Here is a 17,129-nt window from a genome sequence, read left to right on the forward strand (position 1 = left end):
CCGTATATTTTTTCCTATTTTTCCCCATCTTTTTTTTTTTTTTAAAGATTCTGCTTCTATTAAGTGAGTGAGTTCTGAGTTAGATGTGTTGCCCATAGTGGTGTAGTTCCCAGTGAATGGGGCGTGGCAGGCATCCCAGTTACCTGGGCACTTTGGGAAACCAGGACTGACTGGTGACCTCATTCTATTTTGCATTTTCTACCCTGGGAGCCAGGTTACTGTCTCATCACACAAAAAAGTGGATACCCTGGGAGATCCAAATCTCACAGCTACTTGGTGTAGATGGATGCAGGAAGGAGCCAGGCCGCCCCTATGTTCAACTGGAGGGAACAGCACGGTTGCTTTATCCTGTGACACTTGTAGTTCGAAAATCTGGGACTTAATGTATGTATCTTGTATGTGCACGGATTCTATCACAGTAATTATCTCTTTGACTTCAAATTTTCATGTGCTTCTTTCCTGTCTCTCTCAGGTAGAACGTCATGACATGAATACCTTAAGCCTGCCCCTGAACATACGCCGAGGGGGGTCAGACACCAACCTCAACTTTGATGTACCAGATGGCGTCCTGGACTTCCACAAGGTCAAACTCACTGCAGACAGCCTGAAGCAAAAAATTCTAAAGGTAACAGAGCAGATAAAAATTGAGCAAACATCGCGCGATGGGAACGTTGCGGAGTATCTGAAACTAGTGAACAGCGCGGACAAGCAGCAGGCGGGACGTATCAAGCAAGTCTTTGAGAAGAAGAATCAGAAATCAGCTCACTCCATCGCCCAGCTGCAGAAGAAGTTAGAGCAGTATCATCGAAAGCTCAGAGAGATCGAGCAGAATGGAGCCTCCAGGAGCTCCAAGGACATTTCCAAAGACCACCTGAAGGATATACATCGCTCTTTGAAAGATGCCCACGTGAAATCTCGAACTGCTCCCCATTGCATGGAGAGCAGCAAATCGGGCATGCCAGGGGTCTCGCTCACTCCACCTGTGTTTGTTTTCAATAAATCCAGAGAGTTTGCCAACCTGATCCGGAATAAGTTTGGCAGCGCCGACAACATTGCTCACTTGAAAAATTCCTTAGAGGAGTTTAGGCCAGAGGCGAGTGCCAGGGCCTATGGGGGCAGCGCTACCATCGTGAACAAACCCAAGTATGGCAGTGATGATGAATGTTCGAGTGGCACGTCAGGCTCGGCCGACAGTAACGGAAACCAGTCGTTCGGGGCTGGTGGAGCCAGCACGCTGGACAGCCAGGGGAAGCTCGCCGTGATCCTGGAGGAACTGAGGGAGATCAAGGATACCCAAGCTCAACTGGCTGAGGACATCGAGGCGCTGAAGGTGCAGTTTAAGAGAGAATATGGTTTTATTTCCCAGACCCTGCAAGAGGAAAGATACAGGTATTTCAAAGTATTCCACTGGCATGTTTTTTAACTTTTAATTTTAGTGGGTACGTGATAGGTGTAGCATTCTTTTTAGAAGGATGAGTTACTACAGAGAGATTATCTGCTTGAAATGAGAATGCCTTATGGTTGTATTTTCAACAAATATGGATATGGATTAAAAGGCATTTAGCAATCAGTACATCCCTAATGTATTGATACATCCCTCTTCCGAAAATCTGAAATCCAGAATGTTCCAAAATCTGAAACTTTTGGCATGTCAGTACAACGCCACAACTGGAAAATTCCACAAATAAAAACACAAACTTGAGGCACAAAATTATTTAAAATACGGTACACTTTTACCTTCAGGCTGTGTGTTCATGGTGCATAGGAAACAAATGAATAGCGTCTTTAGACTTGGGTCCCATTTTTGAGGTATCTGCTTATGTATATGCAAATATTCCAAAATCTGATAAAAATCAAAATCTGAAACTCTTCTGGTCCCAAGCATTTCAGATAAGGGATACCCAACAATTCCATCCTTCATGATTCTAAGTTTTATAATTTGTGGCCTTTAGCTGACAATTTAGAGAAGGAGTTATGTGTGGGTCCCTTAAATTATCAGATATAGGCAATGACTCACATGCATCTTAAGATTCTGATTCAGTAGACTTCCGTTATAGTGTCATTACACTAATTCAGAGTTCTGTATTTGATTTCCCTCTATAACAACTATCAAGTAAAAAACACTTATGCATTACCCAACAAAGTTAACTTTATTTAGTACATCAATCTTGAAGTCCTTATGTAATGTTTTGTTGTTGTTGTTGAGGGGCAGAGGGGTTTGAGATGGAGTTTTCACTCTTTTTCCCAGGCTGGAGTGCAGTGGTGCAGTCTTGGCTCACTGCAACCTCTGCCTTCCGGTTTCAAGCAATTCTCCTGCCTGGGTCTCCCAAGTGGCTGGGATTACAGGTGCCTGCCACCACACCCAGCTAATTTGTATATATTTAGTAGAGATGGGGTTTCACCATGTTGGCCAGACTGGTCACCAACTCCTGACCTCAGGTGATCCACTCACCTTGGCCTCACAAAGTGTTAGGATTACAGGCGTGAGCCACTGCACCCGGCTGAGGTTTCAAATATGAGAAAAATCATCTTCAGTGAAAGGGGCAGGGCACAGGAATGAGAATCTTTGTACTTCTGTTCCTTTAGATTTGGACCTTTTTTTTTTTTTTTTTTTTTTTTTTTGAAAGGGAGTCTTGCTCTGTCACCCAGGCTGGAGTGCAGTGGTGCGATCTTGGCTCACTGCAAGCTCCGCCTCCTGGCTTTACGCCATTCTCCTGCCTCAGCCTCCTGAGTAGCTGGGACTACAGTAGCCCACACCATGCCCGGCTAAGTTTTTTGTATTTTTAGTAGAGACGGGGTTTCACCATGTTAGCCAGGATGGTCTTGATCTCCTGACCTCGTGATCCGCCCACCTCGGCCTCCCAAAGTGCTGGGATTACAGGCTTGAGTCACCGCGTCCGGCCTAGATTTGGACATTTTGAAACACCGTGTGGTGAGCCATCTATAATTTGTAATAAGCTTAATTTTGTATTGTCACTTAGGTTCCAAGAGCTGAAATCCATAATCAGTGTGTGTTTGCGTGCTGGGAAATAGTAGAGTTGACTCCAGAGTAGAAGGTGATACTAAAAGCATGGTGCTTTCCCTGTGGGTTCTCTGGCCATGAACCACAACAACAGTGTCAGAGCAGAAGAGGGAGAAGGCACCACAGACACTAGAGGTCGTGGCCCTCCATTAGCAGGATCCCACAGAGCCCTATCTCCTGCCTGACCCTGGCGAATGCATCAGCTGATGAGCTCTATCTTGAGGTCACTGCAGCTAGCTAAGGTGCTAGTCTGACCCGTGTGCACCGTCAGTGGCAAGGACGGAGAGTCAAGACCCCAGAGACTGGATCTTTCCAGAGCTGGGACTCAGTGTTATGCAAAAGCTCATTTCCCACAGCTTAGCCTTACTCTTTTAGAAAAACAGCCCATCAGGGGATGAGAGCAAGCCAAAAGGTACTGGCACAGGAAAATGGAAAGGACATCGTCTCGCAGTGTGCTGTGAAATGTCACACTCGAAATCGGCTCCTCTCTTTTAAAGGTATGAGCGACTGGAGGACCAGCTGCATGACCTGACGGACCTGCATCAGCATGAGACGGCCAACCTGAAGCAGGAGCTGGCCAGCATTGAGGAGAAGGTGGCCTACCAGGCCTACGAGCGCTCACGGGACATCCAGGTACCCTTCTCTTTGTGATTAGACACAGGCCTGGGCTCTTCCCTGGCCTTAATTCATTTACCAATCTAAATGTTTATGCCGAAGTCCTAGAGGGTTTCTGGCACCTGGGACAAAGTGTTTTCTCTGCACAAACATTTTGTCTGCACCACGTTAACCCCACTAGTTCATGTTGTAGACATTAGTAAGTAAAAACACAATATTCTTTTTTTTCTTTTTCTTTTTCTTTTTTGAGGTGAGTCTCGCTCTGTTGCCCAGGCTGGAGTGCAGTGGGCGGTCTCGGCTCATTGCAACCTCTGCCTCCTGGGTTCAAGCGATTCTCCTGCCTCAGCCTCCTGAGTAGCTGGGACTATAGGTACACGCCACCACGCCTGGCTAATTTTTTTGTATTTTTAGTAGAGATGAGGTTTCACCATGTTGACCAGGCTGGTCTCAAACTCCTGACCGCAAGTGATCCACCCACCTCAGCCTCCCAAAGTGCTGGGATTACAGGTGTGAGCCACCGTGCCTGGCTAAGAGACCATATTCTTTACACTTTCTGTCTAAATCAATTAACAAGTATTTATTATCCACCCCAAGCCCATCACCACCAAAACTGTAAAATGTAAAAGTAGGAGACAAAGTCTGGCTTCAAGAAGCTCACTGCCTAGGTGGAGAGTGTGGGATAGCGCAGCTGCCAAAGAACTCAAGACAGCACACACATGGTCCAAGTTCCATGACACGGACTCTGTGAGCCACAGACATTTAGCCATATGGTGCCCAGCAAGCTGTGGACTGTGGGAGCAATCAGTCATTTAGTGGCAAAACATTTCCACGTTCAGTCCGACGTCTACCGTATCAGTTGTGTGGCCCTGAGTAAGACTTGAGCCTATTCAGTCATCTGTAAAATAATAGCATTCACATGGCCGGGCGCGGTGGCTCACACCTGTAATCACAGCACTTTGGGAAGCCAAGGCGGGTGGGTCACAAGGTCAGGAGATCGAGACCATCCTGGCTAACACGGTGAAACCCCATCTCTACTAAAAATACAAAAATTTAGCCGGGCGTGGTGGCAGGAGTCCAGGAGTTCAAGGTTATAGTGATTGTGCCAAAGCACTCCAGCCTGGGGGGTGACAGAGTAAGGCCCTGTGTCTCTTAAAAAAGTACTCTTCAAGCAACGCCCAGCTTCGTTTTTATGGATTTTCTCTGTGGACAGTAGTCATTTTCTCCAGCTCTAGGAAGGCTGAAGGCTGTGAGTCCAAGCCCCACTTTACAAGGGAGAAAATTAAACATAAAGATAGCGCTTTCTCCCACAGTGTGTGAGCTGGAGTTTCAACTGGCCACATTTCATTCCACTCTGCTGAGGGCTGAGCCTGTGCTAATCCCAGATGCCTACTTGGACAATTCTGGGAACCAACACATTGGAGCTGATGGGAAATTCTGCCCCCAGAGACCACATCTCAAAAGACACTTGGGAGGTTTCTGGCTCTGTTCTAGATTAGGCGAGTTCGCTTCACCACTGGCTAATTCAAGAAACTTGAACCATTTAAATGTTAAATGTTGCCAAGTGGGCGGGGTGCAGTGGCTTATGCCTGTAATCGCAGCACTTTGGGAGGCTGAGGTAGAAGGATCATTTGAAGCCAGGAGTTCAAGACCATCCTGGCCAACATAATTAGAAAAAAAATTTTTTTAAATTATTATAGCTGGACAGGGTGGCGTGCCTATAACCTTAGCTACTTGAGAGGCTGAAGAGGGAGGAGTTTGTAGTTACAGTGAGCTATGATCGCACCACTGCTCTCCAGTCTGGGCGACAGAGCAAGGCCTTGTCTCCAAAGAATAAATAAAAATGTTGCCAAGTGAACAGTACAATTGCTTCACGAAGTCGTTCTATTTTAGAGCATGTTTCGAGTGTCACTGGGTGGTATATGAATGCATGGTTTTCTTATTTAGGGGACAGTTTGGGTTAATATTGTTCTCCTGTGTTTTAACAAACATATTTTAGTGGTAAAGGACAACAGATAAAGTGGGGAGGGACCACATAAAGGGAACTTAAAAATCCAGAGAGGTTCATTTTGACATTTTCTGGTTTCATCTCTCACTCAAAAGTGCAAAGAGGACATCTGTGTGAATGACTGGAGTGTCTTCCCTGTCATGATGGCTAGAATCCTAGCCCTCCTCACCTATGCTGTGTGACCCTGGATGAGTTAGTGCTCTGTGCCTCAGTTTCCTCCTCAATAAAATGGAAGTATTAATGAGCTCTACCTCAAAAGGTTGTCAAGAAGATTAAATGGGATAATCATGTAAGGTCTTGAAATCTTTGCCTGGCACATAGTAAACAGTCAAAAAAAAAATACTGGCCATTCCTTACATCTGGGAGTAGCCACATTCCTCAGGGCTTCTAGCAGTTGAGCCTTTTGACTTCATCTTTATTTCTTATTTGTTTTGTTCTTACAGACAGGGTTGCACAAAGGGAATGGGCTACCAGAGACAGAGAGGCTGTTGCCTGCAGGGATGCAAGGGTTTTGTCGTTTTAAACAACTGAGTGGTTTTTTAAACCCTGAATTCCCTATTAAAAACGTTTCAAGATAATCCCTTTTTCTGGTCATCATCCACAATAAGTTAATGACTGGACCCAAGGAAGTACCAAAAATTGTGGGGCTGAATACTCGGGCTGCTGTGACTGAAATTCCTTGCAATTCACTGCTTAATTTTCTTGGATTTTTCTTTTCGTTAAAAAAATTTGACAGCAGTTGTAAGACAGTCCTGAGATCGGTCTACTTGTACATGTAATTCATCTTATAATCAAAGATTCATGGATTTTCCTAAAAGGTTGGTCCTTTGTCTTGTTCCATCCCCTTTTCTGTGCTACGCCTAAAATGGAGGAAACCTTGGACCCAAGTGGTTGAAAAGAACGTGTGATTTCTGGTACATGCCTGTTACTGTTGAAAGCCAGCACTTTCTAGAATGTGAAGATCTGAAGAAGTTTTATCCTTTTCGTTGGTAGCCTAGTATAATAGAAGTTACTATAGTAACAGAGAACCTGTTCTTTGGCCCATAGAGTTATTCAGCAGAAGAAAAGCAAATCAATCTTGGAGCCATTATGCTTGTTTAAAACCTGAAAAGATGACTATATTTTAATTGAGCAAACACAGATTGGCACATGAGTTAGAACAGAGAGGGGCATATTGTACTACCTCTAGTTAGATCCTTTTCACCCAGCAGGCTTGGAGGTTTCTCTCTCAAGCCTCACTTTTTTCTTTTCTTTTTTTTTTTTTTTTTTAAAACCATCTCTCTCTGTCGCCCAGGCTGGAGTGCAGTGGCACAATCTTGGCTCACTGCAACCTCTGCCTCCTGGGTTGAAGCGATTCTCCTGCCTCAACCTCCTGAGTGGCTGGGATTACAGGTGCGTGCCACCATGCCCAGCTAATTTTTATATTTTCTTAGTAAAGATGGGATTTCACCATATTGGCCAGGCTGGTCTTGAACTCCTGACCTCAAGTGATCCACCCACCTCGGCCTCCCAAAGCGCTGGGATTACAGGCACGCCCCACTGTACCTGTCAAGCCCCACATTTTCTTACTGGCACCTAGCTGTCTCTCATATTCAGCCAGTGTGTGGCACGTGCTGCATGCCTGGCTCTGGCTCTGTGCCGAAGAGGACAGCAAATGCGAGACGCACTAGTTCCTGTCCTCAGGCAGCATATGTCTCATGGTTGGGGAGGAGAGCTGAAGGGAGACTTGACCTCATCTCATGGATCAGGAAAGGCTTCCCCAAGGGTGGGGCAATCAAGGCAAGACCTAAAAAATGAGTGGGAGATCCACGGGTGAAGAAGGGACGGAGTGGGGGATGCACACATCTCAGGCAGAGTGTACTGAATGTGCGGAAGCCCTGAGGTGAGTCTATGCTCCTTTTCAGAACTTAGAATAAAGCTGGGTGTGGTGGCTCGCACTTGTAATTCCAGTCATTCAGGAGGCTGAGGCAGGAGACCAGAGGGTGAGGTTGAAATGAGCTCTGACTGTGCCATTGCACCCTAGCCTGGGCAATAGAGTGAGACCCTGTCTCTTCAAAGAAAAAAAGAACTTGGAAAAGGCCAGAGCACTATGACAGGGCAAGGGGCTGGCATGAAGTCATTGAGGGAGGAGAGGGAGCTGAACCTGGGCCTTTCAAGGCCTCAGAAGGCCATATTAAAGATTGGAAAGGTTTTATGAAAAGGAGTGATATCAAATATGTATCCTTAAAAGACCACTTGGGCGGCTCTGTGGAAAATGGATTCGTGAGGGTGGGGAACGAAAGGATATATAGGGAAATTCCTGTAAGGTTATTGCAGGCAAGAGATCCCAGTGACTTAGATTGGGGTGCTGACCAGGTGGAGAGAACCGGACCAGTTGAGCTAGAAACTGGATGTTGCCTCTGTGGCTGGGTGGCGGGTTGGATGAGAAGGGTGTCAGGATATGCACATTAGGCTTCTGGTATGAGGAACTGGATGGATCATGGTGCTCTGCTCTGAGAAGGACACTGGAAGGGAACAGGGTTGACTGCAGGTGTTGGGTAGCTGCAATACATGAAGTCACATTTGCACGTGTTGCATTTGAGGTGCTTTCAAGAAGCTCTGATGGAGATGTCAAAGAGGCACGGAGATCTGTGAGTCAATCTCAGAAGAGAGAACTGGCCTAGAGATTAGGTCAGTTGTAGTCATCTTGTGTCTTAGTAATGGAAGACTTGGCATGGATGAGATCCAGGGAGATAGCCTCGGATGGTGTCCTAAGTAACACCTTGTTCAGAGAGCAGGCGAAAGCACAGTTGCCCCGCAGTCAGCCCCAGTTCCTGCCCCTCCCTTCTCTCGCCTTCCTCTGCCAATCTCTAACCGATGGACAAAATCTTTGAGCAGTGGAAATAAGGACTGGCCGTTGGAGATCCCACACACTCCTTGGCTGAAGGTGGAGTAGTCACAGAGTGGAACCTCCCTCCTTCTCTGCTTTGTCCCTGATGGCACCAACAGGCACCAATATTTTATATAACTTTATTTCAAAAATAGGGAAAGTCAGGCTGAGCACGGTGGCTCACGCCTGTAATTCCAGCACTGTGGGAGGCCATGGCAGGCAGATCACTTGAGGTCAGGAGTTTGAGACCAGCCTGGCCAACATGGTAAAACGCTGTCTCTACTGAAAATACAAAAATTAGGTGTGGGGACGTGCACCTGTAATCCCAGCTACTCAGGAGGCTGAGTCAGGAGAATAGCTTAAACCCAGAAGGCAGAGGTTGCAGTGAGCCGAGATCACGCCACTGCACTCCAGCCTGGGTAACAGAGTGAAACTCTGTCTCAAAAAAAAAAAAAGATAAAGTAGGCTGGGCATGGTGGCTCACACCTGTAATCCTAGCATTCTGGGAGGACGAGGCGGGCAGATCACGAGGTCAGGAGATCAAGACCATCCTTGCCAATATGGCGAAACCCTATCTCTACTAAAAATACAAAAATTAGCCAGACATGGCGGTGCGTGCCCGTAGTCCCAGCTACTCGGGAGGCTGAGGCAGGAGAGTCACCTGAACCCAGGAGGCAGAGGTTGCAGTGAGCTGAGATCGCACCACTGCACTCCAGCCTGGCAACAGAGCAAGGTAACTACGTCTCAAAAAAAAAAAAAAGTAAAGTCAAAAAACTTAGCCATACTTCCTCATTTGTGGCATTTTGTGGTTGTGTCCACATGCTCTTCTACTCGTGAGCAACAGGAGAAAGTGAGCCTGGGATTCTTGTTCCACATCTTTGTCTGTCACCCTCATTAGCAGTTTGGGGATTTGCAGCCGCCTGGGCATTGGGCTTTCGGAGCCGGGGCTTTCGTGTACAGCTGAGCGAGCACTCGCATGTTGCTCACGATCCCAACACCATTTGACCCTTGCTGTCCCTCTTGCCCACAGGAAGCCTTGGAATCCTGCCAGACTCGCATTTCTAAGCTGGAGCTCCACCAGCAAGAGCAGCAAGCTCTGCAGACAGACACCGTGAATGCTAAAGTTCTCCTGGGGAAGTGCATCAACGTGATCCTGGCCTTCATGACTGTCATCTTAGTGTGTGTGTCCACCATCGCGAAGTTCGTCTCGCCCATGATGAAGAGCCGCTGCCACATTCTTGGCACCTTCTTTGCCGTGACTCTTCTTGCTATATTTTGTAAAAACTGGGACCATATCCTGTGTGCCATAGAAAGGATAATAATACCAAGATGAAGCCGCTGGTTCCTGCCTTCAAGTTCTTTCAAGTTTTTATTTTAAAGAAAACTCTGTGCATATTACCAAATTTTACAATGAATGATTGTGCGGACTCGTGTGCAAGAAAAACTAGGGCTGTGTGGTGTAAATAACTACAATTCTCTTAACTCGGTAGCAGTTGCCAACTCAGTCCTTGTACTTTGTTAACACGAATCTATTTCAGAGCTCTCCTACCTTGCTCACTGCCTTAATCAGACCGATTTCCTGCCCACCTGACTAGCCCAGCGTGGTAAACCTCTGTATATCGAGACCTTGGCGTAATTGGTGATCCAGAAGAAAGGTCTCTCTCCTAAGTCTCTGTCAGAATGGAGCTTCACAATTGCTAATGGTTGTTTTCTGTGAGTCCTATAAAAAGCAAGGATATGCATGATTCAGGGAATGAAGAACCACAGGCTTGGGCAGTGTTAAACACTGTGGCCTTTGGTCCCCATGTGATCCACCCTGCTTGTCTCCAGGCAACCATAGGTCCCGTCATGTACTCAGTGTCCACAGCGGTCAGTCGTTTGTGACCCTGTAAGATGGAAATCTTATCACACACCTGTTATCCAACAAGTCTACCTGAGGGGTTTTGTTACACTTTAAATGGTGAGACATAGGGATTTATGAATGGAGCTTTCCCCTTCTCATATGCAGGAAACAGACACCTGATTTTATCTGAACTGGCTAGCAAATGGCCAGCCTTCAGAGTGTGCAGGAATGTTTTCAGATCCCTCATCAGACTGTGACTTTAACATTAATTTGGAATCCCGTGAGCACTACTCTGAAGGTTTGTGTTTTGGCAAATCTTTTTTTTGTTTTGTTTTGTTGTTTTGAAACAGTGTTCTGCTAAATATTGCCCAGGCTGGTCGCAAACTCCTTGCCTCAAGGGATCCTCCCACCTCAACCTCCTGAGCAGCTAGGACTGCAGGCACAAGCCACCATGCCTGGCTGTTTTTTTGGCAAATCTTGATTGTGATAAGCCCCCCTGGAGGATATGATTCACTTTATGTGATTCATTTTATTCACAGGTCTGTGAGGGACTGCAAAGCTTACTCAGGAAATGAAAACAAATGACGGTCATGTTGCAGTTTTTTCCTTGAAGGACGATGGAATCATAGCCTCTAAAGTTAAAGTGGACTGAGGTGTCAGAACACTGAAAGCATGAGGAAACGAGGACATGGGGTGTGACTGAGTGGCAGCTAGATTAGTGGGGGCAATTTACCTGGATGAAGATTGAGTGTCCTTTTCAAGATGTGAAAGGCTAGCAAGAATAAAATAAATAAGTCCAGTGTTTGAGCCAAGGTTGACCCCTGTCTCTTAACATCTCACTGAACGTAAGTCCTGAGGTACTAGGATGGCCACACTGCCTCTGCGCTGAAAGCATTCAAAAGTTCACATCCCTGTGTGGGGGATACCGTTCACCACCTTCAGCCTAGATGATACTTTCCTTTAAATCTGTGTCTCTGTGTATATAACAAAGAGGAAGATGTAAACAATGTTCATGGAAACTGCTGTTGAGCCCCTTGTCCCACCACTCCCGCCAGCTGCTGCAGGCAGGAAGGCATGTGAGTGCACATTTTCTTCCAGAAGATATCAGGTCTCTTGGATTCAAATTAAGTGCAATATTTTGCAAACAGCTCTTCTTAGGGAAACCTCCTGAAGGAAAAAAATGCGACAGAATGTGCCATAGTCTGAGAGAATTGGAATAGTTGAGCATTTAGTACAAAGTCCAGTGTGTATGAGTTGGACTTATGCAGCTCAAGCTTGCTTTTTTTTTTTTAAGTGTGCAATTCAGTGGTTTTAGTAAATTCACAAACTTGTTCAACCATCACCACTATCTAATTCCAGACTCATGCTTTTTTAAACAATAAATGTCATTTCATGAAATCTTTGGTGATAAAGTATTTTGGATTCAGGGAAGAGGGAATTACCAGTCCTACTCCGATCTCATGACTGTCTCTCCTTTCATTGTCAGACTCCCCCTGGTCTCCCACGTTGATGTGTATACACTGATCGTTCAAGTCCAGGGGACAGATAAGGAGACCAGGTGCAAGGCAGGGAGGCAGAGAGAATGTTGTGCTTCCTTCAGCTTTTGTATTTCCATGGCCAGCATTACCCTTTACCTGTGGGCATCAGACTGAGCGTGGGCTGAGAGCTGAGTGTAACTTACACTCCTAAATCAAGCTGGGGCCTGGATGGGCCCCTCTTGGTATCTGTGAATCTTTCCAAGCACCACTTTGGACACACCAGGTATTGAGTGCAGCTGTTAGTTTAGAGAATGAGAGATTTCTAACCCTTAGGTGAAGGGCTCTGGGATGGTCCAAGAAGATGTAGGCCTCATTCTCACACTAGCTCACACCATTCCAGTGCTCAGCCTAGCAAATGTGCTTTAATGCACACTTCTCAGACCTGCGATCCGTATATCTTCTCCTCAGTGACAGAGAAGAGAATGAAAAGTAGCACACTCTGTCCCCTCTAGTCTGGAGCTGTTTTCAGAACCTGCTAGAAACTAGCTTTATTCTAACATGCTGTAGGGTCTAAATCCTCCTACCTGGATCATGAATTCCTTTTAAAGAGTTCATATTTTCATTGACTTTCACTAAATGTCAAATAACCTTGTTTTCACTTCGATAGGCTCAACCTACCTGGCATATTTATTTCGCAGTCTTGTTGAAAGTTCATGAAACTTCGTACTTTTTAATAAGATGATACACTCGAAAGAAACCTAATCTCTGCAGTTTATTCTCTCTTAAGGAATAAACACTCCCACTGTTCTCTTTAATGCGTAAGGAGATTAAATGACATTTTAGAAATATTACAATTAAAAATAGTGATGTATAGCTATAACATATGCTGGAATTGGATATTTATGTTTGTGTCAACTATAATCCTTTCTCCACACCTTTCATTTATGGTAAACATCTTGGGCCAAGTCCAAGATGAAAGTGCTTGTTGGGTGGGTAAGCACCGCCTGGTCGCTCAGCAAACATTCCTGAGTGTCGATGCTGGACATTGGATTCTAGCACTGCGTTTATCTGGTGACATACTGTCCTGTGGGTCTTGAGTTGGTTATTTCAAGTTCAAACTTTGAATATGATTAAACCGGAACACCCTCCCTCGCCCACCGCCAAAAAAAAAAAAAACCAAAAATGGAAACCCATAGTGAAACAGCAAAAAAGCACTTCGTTACTGGGTTTGGACAATGAATGTGGGATTAGTCCCAAGTTTCTAGCTTGGAACAGTAGCCTCTTTGCCTGCGTGATCCTTGTCAGCTATTCACAGAAGGAAATCTGAAACTCCGTCTTTCATTTCAGCCGTGGAGGCTGTTATCCTTCTCTGTCAATTAGCATTCATGTGGTTTTCGCTCTTTCTAGCTCTGTCACTCTTGTTTTCAATTAAATATTGCCCCACTCTGTGTGTTTATTGCCTTGCCATTTCTCTAGCATATCAGGTTTAATTACGGGCTCAGTAATAATGAGGAACTAGCTTCTCTCAGGCAACTAATTACTTTTGTCTTTTTTGGTCGGATTGTGCCAAATTATTTTGCATTGAATGGGAACGTTTTTGCAGTGAATCCAGATATTGTTGTATTGGTTTGGAAAAACATTTAAATATATTTATTCATGTGAACATGTGTGATTAAACAACCTATTTTACATGTTTCTGTAATTCTGAGGAGTGGGCTGGGGGTAGGAAGAAATGGCATCACTTAAAATTCAGGGCTTATGTGAAGAGGTGTTTTAAAGTTAGCATATGCACAAAGGAATGAGTTGGTTTAAAAAGATAAATCACTGCAAAGAATGAAATTGGCTTATTCACATCAAAACTAGATAAGATGTTAAAAAAAAGATATGAAACAGAACCTATAGTTTCCTGAAATCAGTACAGTTCTATTTATAAGAAGCTGGAAAGCAATGCACCTTGATTGTTTTAGGAATGATTTATGTGTTGCAATTTTAATTTATTTAAAGCATGTCTACTGTGTTTGTCCTAAGAGAAATATTTCAACAAAACGTGCTCTGTGTTTAAGATATGTTTAGGCAGTAGTTAGCAACTCTGAAAGTAGAAACTGGAAATGTTTATTGTGAGGCTTGTTGCAGAATTTCCATTTTGTGAGTTACTTCTTAGTTTCATGTCAGCCTAAAATTGTGAATTCCCTGTAGATTTTCGCCCCATTGTGGTGTCATCAATGAATTCAAAGCAGGTGCCATTATTTTTTTAAATAAACACTTGATGTTAGCTTTGGGTGTTAAATAAAGAGGTAGATTTCTTAAATTTTCACATTTGTTGGAGCCCATCTTAGTAGCAAATGTGTGTGTGTTACCAATTTTTTTTAGTAGATTTTATGTTTTAGAGCACTTTCAGGTTCACGGCAAAATTGAGCAGAAGGTACAGAGATTTCTCTTCTGAACCCTGACCCCAGACAGGCATAGCTTCCCCTCCACATTAGCGACATTTCCCACCAGAGTGGTGCATTTGTTACACTTAATAAACCTGCATTGACACACATCATTATCCACAGTTCATAGTTGAGGGTTCATGGTGGTGTCATTCTGTGGGTTTGGACAAATGTATGACTACATGTTTCCCCCGTTACAGTATCACACAGAATAGTTTCCCTAAAAATCCTCTGTGCTCCGTCTATTCATCCCTCTCTCCCCCTGTAGTCAATTTTTAAATGAATCTCAAGTCTTTGATATCGTAGGAAGTTGGCGATGTGTGGCCCGTTGCTTGAGCCCTGGCAGAAGGAAGGGTGGTGTATTCACAGTCATGCTAAGATACTAGCAAACATGGCCTTGTGTTGAAAAAGGGGAAGTGATGGCGAGGACAAAGCAGAGCCTTCATGAGCTAGAATGAGACAAGAGCAATGCCAGTCGGGTGGGCACAGGGCAGAGCACAGGAGGGAGCAGACGCCTGACTCCAGCAGTCGGTTTAGTGGGCTGTCTCCAGTTTGTCTGGGGCTTTGGTGTCTACAATGCGCTTGATTTCACTGTGTGTGAACTCATACGAACCAGTCCAGTGGTACCGATACCAATGCTATTCCTACAATATTCCCTGTTTATCCTCAGGGGATGCCTGAAACCTCAGATAGAACTGAGCCCTGTATATACCATTTTTCTTATACATACATACTTATGATAAAGTTTAATTTATAAATGAGGCCCAGTAAGAGATTAATGACTAATAATAAAATGGAGTGATTATGGCCATGTACTGTGCTAAAGTAAAATAAAGATTACTTGAGCAGAAGCAGTTGATCTTATAACCAAGACAGCTGCTAAGTGACTCACGGTCGGGAAGCATCTATGGGGGTGTCCAGTTTTTTGGCTTCCCTGGGCCGTATTGGAAGAAGAATTGTCTTGGGCCACACATAAAATACACTAACAAGATAGCTGATGAGCTAAGACAAAATCACAAAAAAACTCATAATGTGTTAAGAAAGTTTACAAATTTGCGTTGGGCCGCATTCAAAGCCATCCTGGGCTGCATGGGCTGTGGGTTGGACAAGCTTGGTCTACAGTATAAATACACTGGACAAAGGGAGGATTCAGGTCCCAGTTGGGACAGTACAGGACACCGCCAGATCAGAATGGCCCACATTTTTAAACTTACCAATTGTTTACTTCTCGAATTTTTCTTTCTTTTTTTATTTTAACAGTTCTGTCATCCAGGCTGGAGTGCAGTGGTGCGATTTCGGCTCACCGCAACCTCTGCCTCCCGGATTCAAGCGATTCCCCTGCCTCAGCCTCCCAAGTAGCTGGGATTACTGGCATGCACCACCCTGTCTGGCTAGTTTTTGTATTTTTAGGAGAGGCAGGGTTTCACCATGTTGTCAAGGCTGCTCTGCAACTCCTGACCTCAGGTGATCCACTCACCTCAGCCTCCCAAAGTGCTAGGATTACAGGCATGAGCCACTGTACCTGGCCTGTTTCTGGAATTTTTCATTTGCTATATTTGGATCTTGGTGGGCTACAGGTAACTGAAACCACAGAAGCAGCACCGTGGCTGAGAGGGGACTGCTGTATCAGCGGGTAGAATGGAAGCTCAGACACACGAGCCTTTCCTGAGGTCTTGGCTGGTGAAGAATTCACGACTCTGTTTTCCTCATCCTGCCTTTTTAGCCCTCTGCTTCCAGTCACTTCACGTCCTGACCAGTTTTCTACTTTGGTCACTCACTCTGTACAGACAGACAAACTGGAACTCTCAGATGATAGAAAAATTCTTAACTACAGTAGCCCATTCTGTGCCCTGGAAAATGGAGCATAGCTGAATGTTTGGAAATCTTATGGGGAACAACTGTTACTTTGCAGACTATTGTCATTTGATGTCTGAGGATGAATACAGACAATGGAAGTGATTGAATGAAATATGTGTCGAGCCCAGCATATTCCTAAATGTTGCAGTAGGGAAAACACCTTACCAGTTCTGTGTTTCCCTGAAAAAAAAAAGAAACGGGGAAAAGTGATGTTAGTTGGTTTCAAGCTTCATTAAGCATAGTGCTATAGAATAAAGCAATATTTACCAGTTTTAAGTAATGTATGGATTTTTTCTTTTTTGAGACAGGGTCTCATTTTGTCACCCAGGCTGGAGTGCACTGGTGCCATTAGAGCTCATTGCAGCCTTCATCTCCCAGGCTCAAGTGATCCTCCTGCCTCAGCCTCCCAAATAGCTGGGACTACAGGCAAGTGCTACCATGCTCAGCTAATTATTTTATGTTTTGTATGGACAGGGTCTCACTTTGTTGCTCAGGCTGGTGTTGACCTCCTGGGCTCAAGTAATTCTCCCACCTTGGCCTCCCAAAGTTTTGGGATTACAGGCATGAGCCACCATGCCCCACCGGGATTTCTAATATAAGAACTTATTTTGGGCCGGGTGCTGTGGCTCATGCCTGTAATCCCAGCACTTTGGGAGGCTGAGGTGGGAGGATTGCTTGAGCCTAGGAGTTCAAGACCAGCCTGGGCAACGTAGTGAGACCACCCGCCTGCATCTCCAAAAAAAAAAAAAAAGAATTAAAAAAAAAGAAGTTATCTTGTACATCTGAGGAGGTCCATAGTCACCATTTGACAAAGTAATTTCAAGTCTTAATAACAATTAATAATAGCCTTTTAAAATTTGCAATTAGGTTTATGAGTATCTGTAGCCCCACATACAGAGTTACTTTCTAATAGGTGTGATTATGAGATGTAGAAATTTGTGGGTCATGTAAGGAGCATGACAATACCAAACAGCACCTTTCTGGGCATTCATAGATTTGGGATAATGC

The 17,129-nt window shown here is 44.8% G+C and overlaps 1 protein-coding gene across 14 annotated transcripts in view; it reads left to right on the forward strand.

The window, feature by feature from the left end:
* The window catches only part of LOC105483690 (transmembrane and coiled-coil domain family 3), a 308,537-nt gene extending 294,393 nt beyond the window's left edge, over nucleotides 1–14,144 (forward strand). For all 14 annotated transcript variants that reach the window (XM_071071299.1, XM_071071302.1, XM_011744669.3 and 11 more), the window contains 3 exons: nucleotides 473–1,389; nucleotides 3,520–3,655; nucleotides 9,542–14,144. In XM_071071299.1, the coding sequence (XP_070927400.1) occupies nucleotides 473–1,389; nucleotides 3,520–3,655; nucleotides 9,542–9,844 (1,356 nt within the window). In that variant the 3' untranslated portion in view covers nucleotides 9,845–14,144. The remainder of the gene's footprint in view (nucleotides 1–472; nucleotides 1,390–3,519; nucleotides 3,656–9,541) is intronic.
* Nucleotides 14,145–17,129: the final 2,985 nt, after the last annotated feature.

Source organism: Macaca nemestrina, chromosome 10, assembly GCF_043159975.1.
Source record: "Macaca nemestrina isolate mMacNem1 chromosome 10, mMacNem.hap1, whole genome shotgun sequence".
Taxonomy (NCBI): Eukaryota; Metazoa; Chordata; class Mammalia; order Primates; family Cercopithecidae; genus Macaca; species Macaca nemestrina.